Consider the following 17,361-nt stretch of genomic DNA (forward strand, 5'->3'; position numbering starts at 1 on the left):
TCACGTTTCACGAGTGTTTCTGTGAGCCAGGCGATCGACCGACCACACTGTCTTGCAACATCCTCACAGACACCATGCCAGGAGGGGAAACTGAGGCTCAGAAAGCATACACTCTGTGTCCCACTAGGTTTGTGAGGCTCTTAACCACCGTGCCAAGTTGTTCTACGAGAATTTAGGACTAGGAAGTTTAGTGTTTCTCTTGAAGAATTATGGTCTCTTCTTAAAAAAGAAAACAACAAAACAACAACAATAACCACAAATATGGGGGTGCCTGGGTGGCTCAGTCGTTAAACATCTGTCTTTGGCTCAGGTCATGATCCCAGGGTCCTGGAATCAAGCCCTACGTCGGGCTCCCTGCTCAGCCAGAAGCCTGCTTCTCCCTCTCCCACTCCTCCTGCTTGTGTTCCCTCTCTGGCTGTCTCTCTCTCTGTGTCAAATAAATAAATAAAACCTTTAAAAAACCACACACACACACAAACAAAATAACGAGACCTGGCCAATCACGGCATTTCCCTTTGTGCCTTGCCTTTGCGAAGACAAAGTCACAGCAACTTTATCTGCCCCTATGGCAAGTAAGTGTATTACCTTCTCTTCTCTTCTCCTTCCACATGGCATTTTGTTTTTAAAGATTTTATTTATTTATTTGACACACAGAGAGAGAGAGATAGTGAGAACAGGAACAGAAGTGGAGGGAGTAAGAGAGGGAGAAGCAGGCTTCCCACTGAGCAGGGAGCCCAATGTGGGGCTCGATCCCAGGACCCTGGGATCACGACCGGAGCCAAAGGCAGACCCTTAATGACTGACCCACCCAGACCCACCCTCTTTTTTTTTTAAGGTTAGCCCAGTGCAGTCGGGAGAAGACGGGAAACAAGGGGCTCGACTGTGGTTGGCCGAGACGGAGGTGCCCCGTTACCGCCAGACCAGCTTCCATGTGGCCTCCTGCTTTTCCATTTCGGTTTTAGATTTGGGGGATGCAGTGGCCTTGTGTTGGACACTTTACAGTGGGGCCAATGGGTCCCTTCAGGTCCCTTCCCCTCTCTGGACTTGGGTTCCCTGGTCTGTCGGCCAGAGGCAACGACAGGGCCTACATCACCGGCAGAGTGGGCCTGGCTTGTGGGAAAGTGTTGGCAAACATCACCCACGGGTGTGAAGAAAAGGCCCTGAAGGCCGGCGTCCTGGGGATGTGCGGTCCAGTCACGGAGCCCAAGCACCCCGGGGGGGCCTAGATAGACTCGGACGGGCCGCCCACTCTGTTACAACAAACACCTCTTCCAAGCCGTGGGATCTGGGCTGCTGGGACCCCGGGGACAACCAGTCGGGACCCCTGATGGAGAACTCCCTCTTGTTACAGGCAGAGAAACTGAGGCTCACAAGAGAAACGACCAATTCCAAACTGGGGACCCGTCTCCCGCTGCAGCTGTCTTCTGGAACACTGTCCTTAGCACGCCCGTCTTGCCTTCTCTGGGAGTCAGGGGAAGGATGCTGGGGGGCGGGGGGCACACGCTGAGGCCCAGGGAGCCCTGAGCCTCCTTCACGAGGCTTCCGGAGCCCTCGGGCCCTGTCCTGGCTCCCTCCCAGCCCCGCACCAGCTTGCTGTGATTACTTTGTGGTGGGTGGGGTGAGGCGTGGGGGGTTCCTCAGAGCACACAGCATGGCGGGGTGGGGGGCAGGGGGGGAGACATGTGCCACGAAGGTGGGGGCATTGGGTGAGGACAAGGCAGGGACAGAAGGCAGAGAGGGGGCGGGGACAAGGCTTTCCGCTCACCAGCTTAATTGGGGATATAATGGTTATTATTATTTATAACTTGTTCTTGAACCCACGCCAGGAGAGTGTGTTCGCAGCCTGCACGATCCGGGCAGGCGTTAAATAATTAAACCACGGGCCTAATCGGCGGTGAAACTCCCCATGGGCTTCTACTTCCTTCGTTCGCTGATTGCTGATATTTTGGGGGTGAAATATGACCATTTTTACCATCAAAGAGATCAGAGTTCCAAAGGCAAGAAACGGAAAAAAGGGTGGGTTTGGGGGGGGGCGACTCTGCCCGTTTTCTTTTCCTCTGGCTTAGTGGTCTGGTAAAGTTTCTTTAGACATGCAAAGATTTACACACCTTTCTGCAGGGAGCCTTAAATTACTCCCCCGGTCCCTCACACGTTCCCCCTAGCGCGGGAACAGTAAGTCATTGAAGAATGAACAGACCTCCCCATAACAGCTCCGGCGGCCTTTGAGAAGGAGAATGTCTAATGACTTTTTTTGAAGTGGAGGTCAAGGTTTTTTAAATAAAACAATCTGTATTAACGCAATTTCCTTTTTAGCTGTAGCATTGGATTCCCTGCCCCCTTTTTGGGGGGGTGGGGGCGAGGCAGGGGTGGGGAAGGGCATCATTTTTCTCCTGCCAGACAATATGTCCCTAATGAGATACATTTATTTAAAACTCTGTATATCATCACCCTGTCAGGGCCGGCAAGAGGGACCCCGCTGCCGTCTCCCTCGGTGTTTGTTTCAGATTAGCGGGGCCCCGGATGGCCCGCGGGCCACGGTCTCCTGCTCCCTTGGCGTCTTGACCAAGTTGCATTTTGTGCCCCTGACCTGCCACCCCACCCCCATCGAGTCACCCAGATCTCGGTACAGCCCTGCGGCCTCCTGGGGTCCGTTCCCTTCCCCAGCACCCACCTGCCTCTCCCCAGGGTCAGGGCCGCTCGCTTGGCTCCCGGAGGCCTTCCTGCCCGCGTCAGGTGGAAATACGGAATTCCAGTCCCAGCTCCGACGTCAACCCTGCACAGTTCCCCCAAGCCTTCCCTTCTTCATCTTCCAAATGGGGCTGACAAGAGCAACCCACTCTCCCTCCCCCTGGGGTGACCCCGAGACGGTAAGAAGGTTCTGCCAGGCGTCCGTCGCATGTGCTTGGTCTCCAGCTCCCAGTACGTGTCACTGTAGCCGCAGCCCACGGTCACCAGCACTGTTACCGCTTCCCCAGACCGAGAGCAGAGGCTGCGGGCAGGATCGGCCGGTCCCCCCCACCCCAGCTCACAAGCAGCTGCACCTGAAGGCGGGGCTCAGTACCCCCCCCCACATGTTTTCACTGAGTGCCTTCCGGTGCTGGGGCCAGGCTTGGGCACAGGGATAGAGCAGTGACCCAGACAGCCCAGAGAGAGAAGACAGAGAAGCAGCAAGATCTGGCTCATAGGATCATGGCCAGGAGGAGGCAGGGAGGGCTTCCCAGAGGAAGGAGCCCTGAGTGGACTCCTGAGGCACAAGCAGGATCCAGCACAGGAAAGGGGGCTGGGATCTAGGATGCCCGAGCAGGGGCGCCAGCCTGTGGGGAGGACCCACAGAGCCTCCCCCCGACTGGTTCCAAGGGCCCTGGGCCCTGCAACAGCATCCTTTTTGGTCTCACTGTGACTCAGTTTCCCCTCCCTGCCAAGCTCTTGAGCTTGAATTACATGATCAACTCCTCTGCACGCTCCGAGGTCATGAGACACCCGTTCCACAAATGTGTGCCTCGCTCCTTCCTGGGCCGGCTGTCAGGGCTGGTCCTGGGGCTACTCTGGGGACAGGCCGGTTCCCACGCTCAGGGTTCACAGCCTGCAGAGGGAGGGAGAAGTGGATGTTGGATGTGAGCAGGACTTCAGCATCTTGAGGTGGGGTGTGATCAAGGGATGTGTTCCCCCCCCACCACCACACACCCTATGTGGGCTATAGGGAAGAAGCTGGGTTTGGGGGTAGGAAGGGAATTACCCCGGAGTTTGCCTGCCGAGAGCAGGGGACCATGTTCTCCCGCTACAGCCCTGGCTGACAGGAGCCTCTGGGAGCCTTGTTTGGGCCTGAGGGCTCTGGGATGTGACAGGACGGGGTAGGCTTGAGACCAGGGGCAGGTTTAATGAGCCAAAGCGGCAGAAAGAGGGGACTAGGCCCTTGCCGATGGCTCAGTCGTGGGGTCAAGGGGGGGAAGCTACCCACGCATCCCCACACCTATGAGTACCCACTCTGGCCCAGCTCAGGGCGGGGAGGGGCCTGGGGCCTGGAGCGTCCTGCTCCACAGAGACAACTGAGACACCGCAACGCCTCTGCTCCTCCCGGACCCAGTGAGCTTCCGGCCGGCCTTCCACGCGGCTGCCTCCCCAGAGCCCAGCCCCGTGTCTGGCACCGGTGAGCGTGACATAAATAGCCACTGAATGAAGTAAGAGCCATCAGAGGGGCCCGCACAGCCCTTCTAGACGGCATCCAGACAGGCCTGAGTTCCAGTCCCTCCTCCCGATACTGCCATTCACGTGCCCTGTGACCTTAGGCCCATCCCTTCCCTCTCCTCTGTAACTGGGGGATCCAGGCTTCAGGGTGTGGGGACAATTCACCCCACAATGGGTGTTTCAAGCAGGCCAGGGCCTTCATAAATGCTGGCTGCCTGAGGGACTCTTGGCCCGGTGTGCTGATTTCTGGAATCCTCCGGAATTACTCTCTTGGTCCACAAAGTGGGCCTTTACCTCTTATCACTGCTCCCACCTCCACAGCCAAATCTCAAGGCATAGGCTGGCCCCACACCCCTTCTTCCCTCGCTCTCCCACCCCACCTCCGTCTCAGACTTCATTTCTGTTCTCTCCCCTCGGTCTGTGTCCCCGCCTGTGGTTTTCTCTCCGCCTCTGCCAGGAATCCTGTCCCAGAGGAACCGGTACTCCAGGGCTCAACTGTGTTCCTTTTACGTGGTGAGATGGGAAGAGGGAAGGAGGGAAGGAGAGGGAGAGAGCGGGAGAGAGAGAGGGAGAGAGAGAGAGAGGAGGAAAAAATCAAAGCCCACATATTGGTTCCAGATGTGGTCTTCTCTCATAGCTTTCTCCAGCAATTTAATTAAATTCCCCCAGACAGCCAGGAGGGTTTCTTAATGATCAAATTTCCCGGCTCCCCTCCTCGAGCGGGCCCACTCTGTCTCCCTGACGGATGGCCGACCAGATTCTTCCTGCGTCCGCTCTGCCAAGCACGGCCAGTGGGGGTGGAGTGGAGGGCTTTCTGGGGGGGCACGAAGGATGCTGTGCCCGCCTCTGCCCTCCCTCCTTCCCCCAGGGCTCTGAGCCCTCCCTTGGCAGAGCCTGACCATGCCTGGCTACAATGGCTGGAGGGGGCCCACTGGTCCCTTCCTTTGAGCTCTCTGTCTCTGGGCTGGCCTGCCAGGAACCGAGGCCAACTGGGCACCAGCCGGCCTCAGACGGGACAGTCTCTGGGATCAAGACTCTGGGCTCATGGACCAGCCAGAGATGGGGCAGGCTCAGACCTCCTGGGGACCTTCCCCACACCCCATTTGGCTCAGAGAGGGCAAGGCCTGGGCCAAGGCCACACAGACCCGCTTGCCAGGGACAGGAGAAGCAGAGGCAGGCTGACCAGCATTTACAAGGTGAGGATAAGCCAGGGAAAGGCCTGGGCGCTATTTCTTGGGATGGTTCCCCCATCAAAGCTAAAGGTCACTTTCAGTAGGCCCCCGATTTCGGGAGCAAGAACTCATGGAGTCAAGCCCCAAGACCACCACTGTCTTGTGGAGATGGGCCAGTGAGGCTGAGAAAGGGCCAGGCCAGAGCCTGGGCCCCAGAAGGCCTCCTGTCTTGGGGTGAGGGGCCTGAGGGACGGAACATTTGTGTCCCCCAAGTTCATATGTTGAAGCCCTAACCTCCAAGGTGATGATGTCAGGAGGTGGGGCCATCGGAAGGTCCTGAGGCTCGATGAGGATCGATGAGGTCACGAGGGAGAGCCCCCAGGGTGGGATCCGCGCCCTTCCAGGAAGAGGAAGCGCCATCAACGGCCCCCCAGGAAGAGGGGAGCCCCTAGCAAGACAATGGCCACCTACCGACTGAGAGGTGAGGCCTTGGGAGGAAACCTGCCTTGCTGGCATCTTGACCTTGGACTCCCCTGCTTCCAGAACTCTGAGGAATAAATGGCTGTTGTTTCAGCCCCTCAGGCTACGGTAGTTTGTTATGGCGGCTGGAGCAGCTAAGAGGGGCTCCAAGCACCTTCTCAGCCTGTCCGCCTGGGCTTCTGAGGCCCTGAGGACTCACCTCGTCCTGAAGAGTCTGGCACCAGGACCTCCTGGCAGTGTCTGTCTGGAGCGGGGACCATGTCAGGGAGCTGGCTGCCCTTGGAGCAGGGGCTCTGGCCAGCAGGGGCAGGGTTCCTGGCAGTCAGGGTCCCCAAAATGCTCCTCAAGGCCTCTGAGGGGAGCAGATGGAAGGAAGGAGCGGCCAGGAGAGTCCTCCTCAGCCCAGCCGAGATCCTACCACCCACTCCTCCTCCTGGCCTCCCGGTCCCTCAGTTTCCCCCCTGAGCCCACAGAGGGTTGGGCCTCTGGGAGCAGAGAATCGGGGCCTTGTCCTTCCAAACAGGGCTGAGCAGGCTCAGGTCATGAGGGTCGGGGGTCAGGCTGGGGTCAGGGTGTAGGGGAGGGGGAAGGAGAGGAAGGGAGAGGGGGGCCAGCGGAGAAGTGCAGACCAGAGGAAGCTGGGGAAGGAGGGGGCGCTCCCATTCCCTTCACAAATACCCCCAACCCTCCATCTCCGTGCCTCAGTGCCCCTGGGACGTGCCAGGGGCTGAAGCTGGAGGCTGTCCACCAAGTAGAGAAAAGAATATTCCTTGTGGCAGATTGCCATGTTGTCCAAATATCTCACTTTATGGAAACTCAGCCAAATCAAAAGAGGAGAAATAAAAGGGGGCCCTCCCCCCACATCCTCCTCCAGGACCTTATAAGGGACCAACCTGGCTGCTGAGAGGGGTCCGGGGAGGGGGAAGGTCCTGGGAATGGGGCAGGACCAGCCCTTCCCTGGGGCCGCCCGCCCTGCGTGGGAGCGTGTGCGTGAGAGAGTCACAGAGGGCGTGAGCGTGCAAGACGGCGTGTCTGAGGAAGCAGGCACTGGCGTGAGAGGCGGCGTGTGTGAGAATATGTTGGCGGGAGTGTGACAGGGTGTGAGAATGTCTTGTGGGTGTGACCAACGCACACGTGTGAGCGTTCAGGACGGACGTGGGGGAGTCTGTTGCCGGGGGTAGGGGCGTGAGCGTGTGTGAGTGTGAGAGCAAGAGTGTGTGAGCGTGTGAGAGCCGGGGGTGGGGGGGGTGGCAGGCGTCCTGAGCCAGGGGGTGGGGGGGCTCCAAGGTCAAGAGCCAGGCTCTGGGTGTGAATTCGGACTGGGTTCCCCGCCCCCACCCGGGGAGCTCACCCGCCCCCAGTGGGCCAGTCCGATCTCTGAGCCTCGGACGATGACGCGGGAATCCTGCTCCTGGGTGTCATGACTCATCAAGGAGATCACGCACGTTGAGCTTCTAATCTAACTCATGGGACGCAGGAAGTAGTCGACCAAAGGCTGCCGTTGTTCTCCGTGTATCAGTCACGGTCAGGCTGGGCCTGTGCTGCCCCAGAGGACCGGGGAAGTCAACGAGTGATGCTCTAATCCCGGCTGGGAGGGCCCAGAGGAAGGGGACTGGGGGGCCTCCAGGGCAGGGGACCTGTATGCTGGGAAGGCGACCTGTGTGCTAGAAGGAGCTAGATTCTGTGGACAGAGCGGGGCCTAGCCCTGGTGCTCATGGCCTGCCCTCCAACTCGAGGCACACGAAGTGTGTGCACGGCCTGACTCCCTGCCTGTGGCTAATTGAGCGTCTTGAGTCTCAGGCAAGAGGTTCATTGGTGAAAAGATAGAAAACACACAGAAACACAAAGGAGAGCAAAGTGCCCCGGATCCCAGCACCCAGGATCAGCCACCACTAACATAGTATGTGGCCCTCAACAGCGAGCCCTGCTTAGGGACCCATTCATCCATGGGTCCACATACAAACACCACTTTTCCCTCAGTGGGAACCATATAGTACCTACTATTCTCTGACTCGCTTTGTTGAACTGCTATAGGGCAGAATCTCGTGTGAAGTGTGCTGGCTATTACCACTGTCGGCTGGACAATTAGAGTCTAAACTTCTCCCCTTGTGTTTGTTAACAGTTTTTCATCCCTTGGGACCCACCTGTGCATGTCCTTTGCCCATTTTTCTGGCAGTGTTTTTGCTTTCTTCTTGTTGATTTTTATAGTTCTTTATATATTAAGGTTATCCCTCTCTGTACACTGGATAGGCAGAGGGACTTCCAAACTCCCTGGGGCAGGGGCAGAGCCAGCCAGAGTCTGAGCATTGGGTGCTTGGCTCCAGAACCCCCAACCTGCCTGGGAATCCTGGAATTCGGTGGCAGAAAGTGGCTAGGCTGGCAGGGCAGGGAGAGGCAGTGGCAAGGAAAGAAGAGAGAAGGTTCAGAACTTAAATCAGGGGCTCTGAGTGACAGAGGCTTAATGGGAGACAGATGGAGGAAACAAGGTTGCCCTTGCTGACAGGAGGGAGGTCAGGGGTCAAGGAGTTTTCTAAAGACAGGAGCCTGGGCGACAGGCAGGCGACAGGGCCTGGCTCCACAGTGTGCTGCCCAGGGGCTGTGACAGAGCAGGGAGCAGGGGTCAGCCCCTTACTCCTGCTTGCGCAGACCCTCTCAGGCCCACACCCAGAGGAGCTGTGGGACACTCCACCCCTGAAGGCCAGATGTAGGTTAGAGCACCCCACCTCCAGGCCTCAGTCGGAGTCTCAACCTAGCTGTGCAACATTGGGCAAGCCTCCAAGCCTCTCTGAGCCTGTTTCCTCGTTTGAAAAATAGTATAATACCATCATTTACTAATGGAGTTTATTGAGATTAGCCCAGTGCTGGGCACATCAGAAAGGCTCAGTAAAGAAAAGCTAACTCACCACTTTTCCTTTACTGGCTACAAGACAATTAGAGTTTTCTTGTTGGCAGAGCCCACCAGTGACATCAAGGACCTCTTCATTGGCTTCGAGACTCTCAGAGCTGAAGGGCCTTCAGGTTACAGGGGAGGAACTGAGACCCGGAGACCAGAAGGGACCTGCCGGGGTCACCCATCCGAGCTGTCTTAACCGTGTCCTCCGAAGAGACATGTTCAAGTCCTAGCCTCTGGTACTTTTGACTGTGATCTCATTTGGAAATAGGGTTTTTTTGTTGTTGTTGTTTTGTTTCGTTTTTGCAAATATAATCAAGTTAAAATGAATTCCTACCAGTTTAGGATGGGTCCTAAATCTCATGACTAGTGTCAGTTAGGAAGGACAAGGAGGGGCGCCTGGGTGGCTCAGTGGGTAAAGGCCTCTGCCTTCGGCTTGGGTCATGATCTCAGGGTCCTGGGATCGAGCCCCGAATCTGGTTCTCTGCTCAGCGGGGAGCCTGCTTTCCCTTCTCTCTCTGCCTTCCTCTCTGTCTATGTCATCTCTCTCTCAAATAAATAAATAAAATCTTAAAAAAAAAAAGAAAGGACAAGGAGATTTGGACAGAGACACAGACACAGGGAGGAAGGGCAGGTGAACACTGAGGGGCACAGAAATGGGAGTGGAACTGTCACAAGCCAAGGAAAGCCTGGGGCCCCCGGAAGCTGGCAGAGGCAAGAAAGGAACTTTCCCTAGGGTCTTTGGACCAAGCTTAGTCACTGTCTGTCGACACTTCGAATTCAGACTTCCGGCTCCCAGAACTGGGAGGGAATCCATTTCTGTTGTTTCCAGCCGCCTGATCTGTGATGCTTTGTTATGACAGCCTTAGGAAATGAGTGGAGCCATGCAGAAACAAGCCTCAGCCCAGGTGGTACCCCCAGGTCTGTCCTGGACCCCATTCTAAACAGGCCTCCTCCAGTTACTCACTACGTGCCCAGAGGCACCCCAGTCCCCTGACCTGTGCCATGGAGCTAATGACCCTGAATCAAATAGGAAGGGCGAGAAGCCCCTTGGGTTGCCTGTCAGCTGCTACACCACTCAGGACCTTGGGATTGAGAAGCAGGGTGTGGACCCCTAAAATAGGGATAGACACGCCCAAACACCTCCTCCAGGGTAACCCTGGGGAGACTGAGGCATACTGAAGCAAGTGCCCCATTCTGATACTTGTTATTGCCAGATGGGTGTTTGGGCCCCGGGTACCCAGTCTTCTGATTTTACAAGATTAGATGGAAAGCTCCATATCAGGGTGGGCAGAATTTCCCAATGTCACTCAAGAAGACACCCCTTGGGGGATTCAGGTGGCTTAGTTAGTTAAGTATCTGCCTTGGGCTCAGGTCATGATCTCAGGGCCTTGGGATGGAGCCCTGCATCAGGCTCCCTGCTCAGCCTGGAATCTGCTTCTCCCTCTCCCTCTGCCCCTCCCCCTACTCATGCTGTCTCTCTCTCAAATAAATAAAATCTTAAAAAGAAAAAAAATAAAGAGGAGAGGGGGAAGAGAAGGAAGAAGACATTTCTTTCCTGGAGTGAGAACCCAGGCAGGCATGTACTGGGAGCCATGGACTGGAGGGTCTGCAGTCCCTTCTGCTGAGCCCAAGCTGCCCACCCACCCCTCCTTCTGGCCCTTCTAGGCAGTAGAGGCAGAGGCAAAAAGGTATTTTGAGTGCCCGGTGGGGATTTTTATAGCTTGTCATTTGATCTGCAGACAACCTTGTAAACTTAACAACAATAACAGCCAGCAATGAATTATGCTGCCCGCTAGCCCCTGCTGGGCCCCCAGAGCCAGAGGGGGGGGTGCTTTGGATTGGCTTTCTTGGTGGATCTGTTCTGCTCTTGGTGGGGGAGCCGAACAGACACATCGGATTGTCTTCAAATGCCTCTCTAGACCTTTTCTCCTTCACTCAACAGCTCTCATCTCTGGCAGGTGCCGGATGGGAGAGACTTCCCAAGGGCGCATGGAGTGGGGCGGGGGAGAGAGGCCAAGGCGCTATGCGAACGCTGGGACCCCCACGCCTCTTCAGAAAGGACTTTCCAGAATCATGAAGACATCAGGGCTCTGATGTGGGGACTCGAGGTGGTTGAGGTTCCAGAGGATGGCTAAGGAAAGATGCCTAAGCCCCTGAGGGGCCCCAGGCTTGGGTTCCTTCCTTGTAGACTCCACGTCCCTGACACTAACAGAGCTCTTGAGCCAAGATCTTGCGTGGGTGCGATTACCCCCGTTTTACGGACGAGTAAATTACAGCTCATTGAGTCCATCAAGGCAGAAAAGTGGAAGGCGCTGGCAGCCCGCAGGGCAGGAGCTCCAGGGGACAGAGAGTAAGGGATTGCCCACGCCGCCCGGCGGGGCTGGTGGGCGTCCATTCAGCGTGTGGGGAGGCGAGAGCCAGGCGAAGCCGGAAGGAGTCCGGGTCGGATCCGAGTCCAGAGAGCTCGGCAGCTCCGGGGGTTCGAGTCACCTCCACCGCCCGGGGAACACGGACAGAGGCCGGCGGAGCTCGGACGGCGCCCAGCGGCCGCGGGCGGGATCGCAGGACGGAGCAGGGCCGGGCCGAGCCCGGGCTGGCAGAGACGGGCCCGCCTGGGGCCGGGATCGGGTTTGCCAAGGTGGTTTGCGCCCTCCACTCCCCCCGGGCCGGCCTCCGGGTTACCCACAGCTCACTCTGGGGGCGCGCCGCGGTCCTCCGACCTCATAGGGGGCGCTGTCACCATCGGTGGTTTCCCCGGCCGGCGCGGGCCGGAAGTGCGAGGGTCACTTCCGGCGCGGAGCAGCGGGGTGGGCGGCGGGGCGCGGGGGCTGGACCAGCAGAAGCCGGGTCAAGCCCGTGGCCTCCGAAAAGTCCTCAGTCAGCTTCTCGGCCTCGCCCAAAGGTGCGGCCGCCTTGCAGCGCCCCAGGCCGCCGCGATGCCGTTCCTGCACGGCTTCCGGAGGATCATCTTCGAGTACCAGCCGCTGGTGGATGCGATTCTGGGTTCCCTGGGGATCCAGGACCCCGAGCGGCAGGAGCCCCTGGACGGGTAACTAGCTTCCTTGCCGCGGGCGAGCCGAGCTGGCGCTGCTTCCCTTGAATTGTCACCACAAGCGTGCTGGGGGTGGGGGTGGGGGTGGCTGTGTCCCCAGTGGACAGGTGAAGGGGCAGGCGGAGGCTGGAGTTGGGTTGCTTTGAGCGGGAGCCCCTGCACCCCGCCCAAATCTTGCCCTTTGCAGGGCGGAGAGTGCTCCAGGCCCGCGCAGGGAGGCCGGGAGGGTGGAGTGCGGGCCGGGCCGCCGGCCTCGGTGCCCCACCCAGTGCCCAGCGTGCCTGCTGCGGGTTGCAAGGAAGCAGGGTGGAGTCTGCGAGGGCCTCGGTTTTTACCCCAGAACAGTGCGAAGATGAGCTCTGTAGCCGAGTTTGATTTGACGACAAAAACAGGTGTATCCCCGCGCCTGTGGGAAGGGTGTTCAGGGTTACAGCAGTGAGCTAAACAAAACCCCCAGCGTCGGCGATGCTTATGCTTCAGAGAGGGACGAGCGTGAGTCAGGTGTATGTACGGTCGGTGTCATGGAGGCAGGAGCAGAGGAAAGCGGAGGCAGGGCTGTGTGTCTGGGGTCCGTGGGAATTTCAGAGGCAGTGGGTACTATGCGTGTCTCTAGGGACTTCGGTGGAAACAGGCTTGCTTCATCACTGCTCTGTTCACTTTGAGGCGTTCTGAAAACAGCGTAAGGTGTTTCCTTAACTTGGAGGCTGTTCTGGGGGTGAGAGCAGGGCAGGAAAGCGGGTGCTACATGGCCTTTTGTAGTTCCAGGATTTTTGCTTTGTATCCATGGTGCCCTGGGCATCCTCCCGGGCTGGGGAAAGAGATGGAATCCTGCCCAAGCAGTAAGGATGGCACCTTGATCCCGGTAATTGAAGGGTTGCAGACAGGTGAGGCTAAGGGCAGTGGGAAGCATTGGTGAAGAAGGGAAGCCTCCTCCAGAGAAGGAGGTGGCAGCCTGTGAGGGAGCTGCGACCAGGTTCACGGAGCTGTGGGCCTGAGCTTTAGTGGAAAGCCACAGAAGTTTTGGAGGTCACTGCCGGCGGGCAAGTGGGGTGAGGGCTGGGGCGTGAAGGGCCATGTGTACACTCAGCCTTCTGGGGACCCGGAGACCGGGAGGTTAAGTGTCTCTGAGTGTGAGTGGGGACAGGAGGGCCTGGGGGTTGCCTGGTCTGGTCTGGCTGCCCTCAGCAGCTCAGGGATGCCCATTGTCAGGGGATGGGGTGTCAGTGTCCGCTTCCTGCTCTGGGCTGCAACGGTTCCCTTCAGGCCCAGCAGCACAGCTGTGTGAGGCTTTGTACCCGAGCGAGGGGCCAGATTGGGCAACTTGGGAGGAGGCTAGAGACAGCCCCAGTTCTTTCTTAGCAAACCCAAGGAGTCAGCTTGAGTTAATGATGCAGCTTGCTCTCTTGCAACCACAGGCCGTTTCCAGAGACTTTCTGCCCCCCAGAACCAGGGCTCTACCTTGGAGGGGGGGTGATGACAGCAGGAGAGCACCCACCCACAGGGTGCCCAGGCTAGCTGGTCCCACAGCTGCCCCTCCTGCCCCCCCCGCTAACCGATCCACCCCTCTGCTGCCCCAGGCCCAGTTATGTTGCCAGTGAGGAGAGCCGAATCCTTGTTCTCACTGAGCTGCTGGAGAGAAAGGCCCACTCTCCATTTTACCAGGAAGGCGTGAGCAGTGCCTTGCTGAGGATGGCGGAGCTGGGGCTGACCCGGGCGGCCGCCGTTCTCCTGCGCAGCGGGGCCAGCCTCAACTTCGAAGGTCAGTTGGAGCCCAGAGGGGCTATGGGGGGGGGGCCGGGGGGACACGTGGCTTAAAGTGTGGCTCTGCCTTTCTTGTTCTCTTGGGAGCCACTTCCCTTATTTCCTCCGTGGGTGGTGACTGAGGAACCCTATCCCCCTGTGGGCTTTCGAGGGGCTCTGACCCCACTGGTCTGAGAGAAAACTGGTCTCTGCCTCAACCATGTGATTGGTCAGCAAACTTTCCCAGCTAAATCTCTGCTTCTGTGAATGTGAAAATGCAGCTGCTGGCACTGTGCCCAGAGCTCAGGGAGAGCAATTTTCTGCCACTTATTCTGAGCCATCTCGCGTTTTTGCCTATGCCACAGGGAGAGGGGACAACACAGAAGCAGCGCTGGGTGTAAATCGTGGCAGGGCGCGGTCGGCTTCTAGGCTGGAGGTGCGGTGGAGGTGGGGGATGGAGCCATTCTCCTTTCCTCTCTGGCTTTCTCACCGGGGAGGGCAGGGTCAGCCAGGAGATGGGCAGGGCTGACTTGTGACCAGTGCGGGTCCTTGAGCTGACACGGGATGTGGCCAGGCCCGCCTCAGCTCCCATGTGAGGACTGGCTCAGAGGCCACTAGGCTCTTGGAGGGCAGAGGAGGTGAGGGGCGGGGCTGTTCTGAAGTCTGTCATTTGGAGACTGGCTTTGAGAACGTGGCTGTTACTGCCCGGCTTCAGGAGCCGTCAGTTGGGGTCCCTCTCCCAGCAGCCTGAGCAGAGGCACCCAGTCTTATGGTTCCGTTCTACAGAAGAGACTCAAGTCCAGACAGAGGGGCTGCCTGCCCCCCGGGACCCTGCCCCATGTCTGACGCCAGCGCCTGTGCTCCGGCTCCTGGTGGGAATGGCTCCGTCCTGACCCCTCATGGTGGCAGAAGCCTGGGTCCCCTGTGCGGGGAGGGCTGGGGCTGAGCTGGAGGCCGGGTGGAGGCCGGCAGGACTGACACGAGCCGTGTCTGTGTCTTCAGACCCTGTCACGTACTACACGGCCCTGCATATTGCCGTCCTGCGAAACCAGCCGGACATGGTGGAGCTGCTGGTGCGCCACGGGGCCGACATTAACCGGAGGGACCGGGTAAGAGCCGGGTCTGGCCCACTCAAAAGCAGGGATGTGGTGGGGTGGCCGTGAGCGGCCTCCCGGGCCCCCAAGTCCCCAGGCCTACTGTGCTGTGCTTTCTTGCCTCAGATCCACGAGAGCAGCCCCTTGGACCTGGCCAGTGAGGAGCCCGAGCGCCTGCCCTGCCTGCAGCGCCTCCTGGACCTCGGAGCAGATGTCAATGCGGCTGACAAGCATGGTGGGTGCCTTCCCCCAGGAAAGCAGGCTGCCTCGGGAGGGAGAGCCAGAGCCCCCCAGGATGGGGACTAGGTCTGATGACACAGCGCAGCCAGGCCCATAGGTGCCTTTTGCTGACCTGCAGGAGCTTCCCGGAAGTGATGCAGCTGTCGGCTCCACGCCAGCCCCCTGAGGTCTGTCTGTAGGGGGAAGTAGGGTGTGCGGCCAGATTTCTGGGAGGGTGAGCCACTTCTTGGCAAAGACTCAGCCCAGACTCAGCCCGGATCTCAGGTAGCGTCTGAGTGTCCTGAAAAATCCCACCTCTTCTGCCCATTCTGCTCCTGGTTTTGTGTGGTTAGAAAGAATGACCAACCACCGGTCACCTTCAGCCTCGGCTGAAAGGCCGATCGTTTTTAAAGTTCACTTTCCGGGGGCGCCTGGCTGGCTCAGTCGGTAGGACACACAGCTCTTGGTCTCGGAGTCACGAGTTCAAGCCCCACGTTGGGTGCAGAGGGGACCTAAAAATAAAATCCTTGAAAACGACAAAAAAATGAAGTTCACTTTCTCATCCTAAGTGGTTTCCTCTGCATCTCGGGGGTTGTCCTGACCTCGGCTTCCTGGTCCCCCTCCCCCTCCCCCTCTTCCTTCTGTAGGAAAGACCGCTCTGCTCCACGCCTTGGCCAGCAGCGACGGTGTGCAGATCTACAACACTGAGAACATCCGGCTCCTGCTGGAAGGAGGTGAGGCTCGCCTGTGGGCTGCTCCCAGGCCTCTCCCTCCCCTCCCCCCATCACACAGGTGGCCTTCCTTTGCAAGGGTTTAAGACCTCCTGCCATCTTCTCTTTTCCTGACTGGCTCTCGCAGGGGCAGATGTCAAGGCCACCACCAAAGATGGGGACACGGTGTTCACCTGCATCATCTTCCTGCTTGGGGAGACCGTGGGAGGGGACAAAGAGGAGGCCCAGATGATCAGCCGCTTCTGCTTCCAAGTCACGCAGCTGCTGCTGGCGCATGGGGCCGACCCCAGCGAGTGCCCGGCCCACGAGTCCCTCACACACATCTGCCTCAAGGGCTTCAAACTGCACTTCCCGCTCCTGCGCTTCTTGCTGGAGTCCGGAGTTGCCTATAACTGTTCGCTGCACGGGGCGTCCTGCTGGTCCGGCTTCCACATCATCTTTGAGAGGCTCTGCTCCCACCCAGGCTGTGCCGAAGACGAGAGCCACGTAGACCTCCTGCGCAAAGCCGAGACCGTCCTGGATCTCATGGTGACTAATTCCCAGAAACTTCAGCTGCCTGAAAACTTCGATATCCATCCTGTGGGTAGCCTGGCGGAAAAGATCCAGGCCCTTCACTTCTCCTTGAGGCAGCTGGAGAGCTTCCCTCCGTCCCTCAAGCACCTGTGTCGCGTCTGCATCCGGCTCTGTCTTCAGCCCTGGCCCGTGGATGTGAAGATCAAAGCCCTGCCTCTGCCCGACAGGCTAAAGTGGTACCTCCTTAGTGAGCACAGCGGTACCATTGACGAGGACATCTGACCACCCCCAGACCGAGGGGAGCAGGGTCTGGGCAGCTCAGCCACTGGCGGATTTTGGCACCTGCGGCAGCCTTAGGGGAGAACCGTCTGGCCTTCCATCGGAAGGTGGAGGTTGGGAGATGAAACTTGATCCTTACTGTGTACCAGGAAAGCCAGGTGGAGCCCCTCAGCCGCAGTCATTGCGGTGGGAAAGGGCCCTGTTTCTCCAGGGCGACCGCTCCCCTTCTGTTAGGCAGAACCCCCAAGTCTCAACCATGCTGGGAAAAGGGACCGGGTTTAGACTTGGGACAAGTGTACACCCTGTTCTTCTGCGGGGAGCATCGGGCAGGGTAGCTCTCGGTCCTCTGAGAGCCGCAGGAAGCTGGTCTGTCTCGCATGGGGCCCCGCTGAAGCCGGGAGGATGTGTGCTGGGCCTGTGGGGGCACAACCCCGGTGAGGCCCATCACTCCCGTCTCTCCCCGCGTTAGATTCTTAGGTCACTCGGAGCAGTGCTCTCGCTGGGATAGGGAGAAGACTGAGCTGACCCTGCTGCCTTTGGCCGCTCTGGGGCCAGGTTACCCATGGCCCGGCCCAAGGCACGGGACTGGAAGCTCTGTCTGTGCCAAACCTGGGATCTCAGGGGACGTGCCTTCTGCTGAAAAGCAATCCTGTGTGACCAGGGACAGTCCTTTCCAAAATGTCTTGTGAGGCGTTCAACTGATGATCAAAGCTACTAATGCTGCAGGCGGACTGTGCGGTCCACGCCACACCCTCACGAAGCCAGTTCCCAGTCACGTGGGTCCTTGTGAATTGTGTGGATGCTGGGGAGGCAAGCTGAGGCAACTAAAGGATACGTTATACAGTAAAATCCTGCTCTTGGCCTTCAAGGTCCTTGTATGACATTTTGGCCCCCTCCCCGCCCTTCCCAGCCTAGGACCGAGGCTCCCACGGAGAAGAGGGGAGAGGCATGAGAGGCCGGCAGCACCTAGTGGGGACAGTTTCCAAATAGCGACGCACTGCAG

At 58.5% G+C, this 17,361-nt stretch overlaps 1 protein-coding gene across 2 annotated transcripts; it reads left to right on the plus strand.

Moving 5' to 3' along the window:
* Window positions 1-11,556: 11,556 nt before the first annotated feature.
* On the plus strand, window positions 11,557-17,226 carry ASB6 (ankyrin repeat and SOCS box containing 6). Of its 2 annotated transcripts, XM_044264705.1 has the most exons (6): window positions 11,557-11,779; window positions 13,360-13,541; window positions 14,525-14,631; window positions 14,743-14,851; window positions 15,483-15,569; window positions 15,694-17,226. In XM_044264705.1, exons 1-6 carry the CDS (start codon window positions 11,667-11,669, stop codon window positions 16,359-16,361), a joined length of 1,266 nt encoding a protein of 421 aa, XP_044120640.1. In that variant the 5' UTR covers window positions 11,557-11,666; the 3' UTR covers window positions 16,362-17,226. The 2 variants fall into 2 exon arrangements, with proteins under 2 accessions (XP_044120640.1, XP_044120641.1); XM_044264706.1 differs by lacking the exon at window positions 14,743-14,851 and having other exon boundaries at window positions 15,694-15,798.
* Window positions 17,227-17,361: the final 135 nt, after the last annotated feature.

This window comes from Neovison vison, chromosome 9, assembly GCF_020171115.1.
Source record: "Neovison vison isolate M4711 chromosome 9, ASM_NN_V1, whole genome shotgun sequence".
Lineage (NCBI taxonomy): Eukaryota > Metazoa > Chordata > Mammalia > Carnivora > Mustelidae > Neogale > Neogale vison.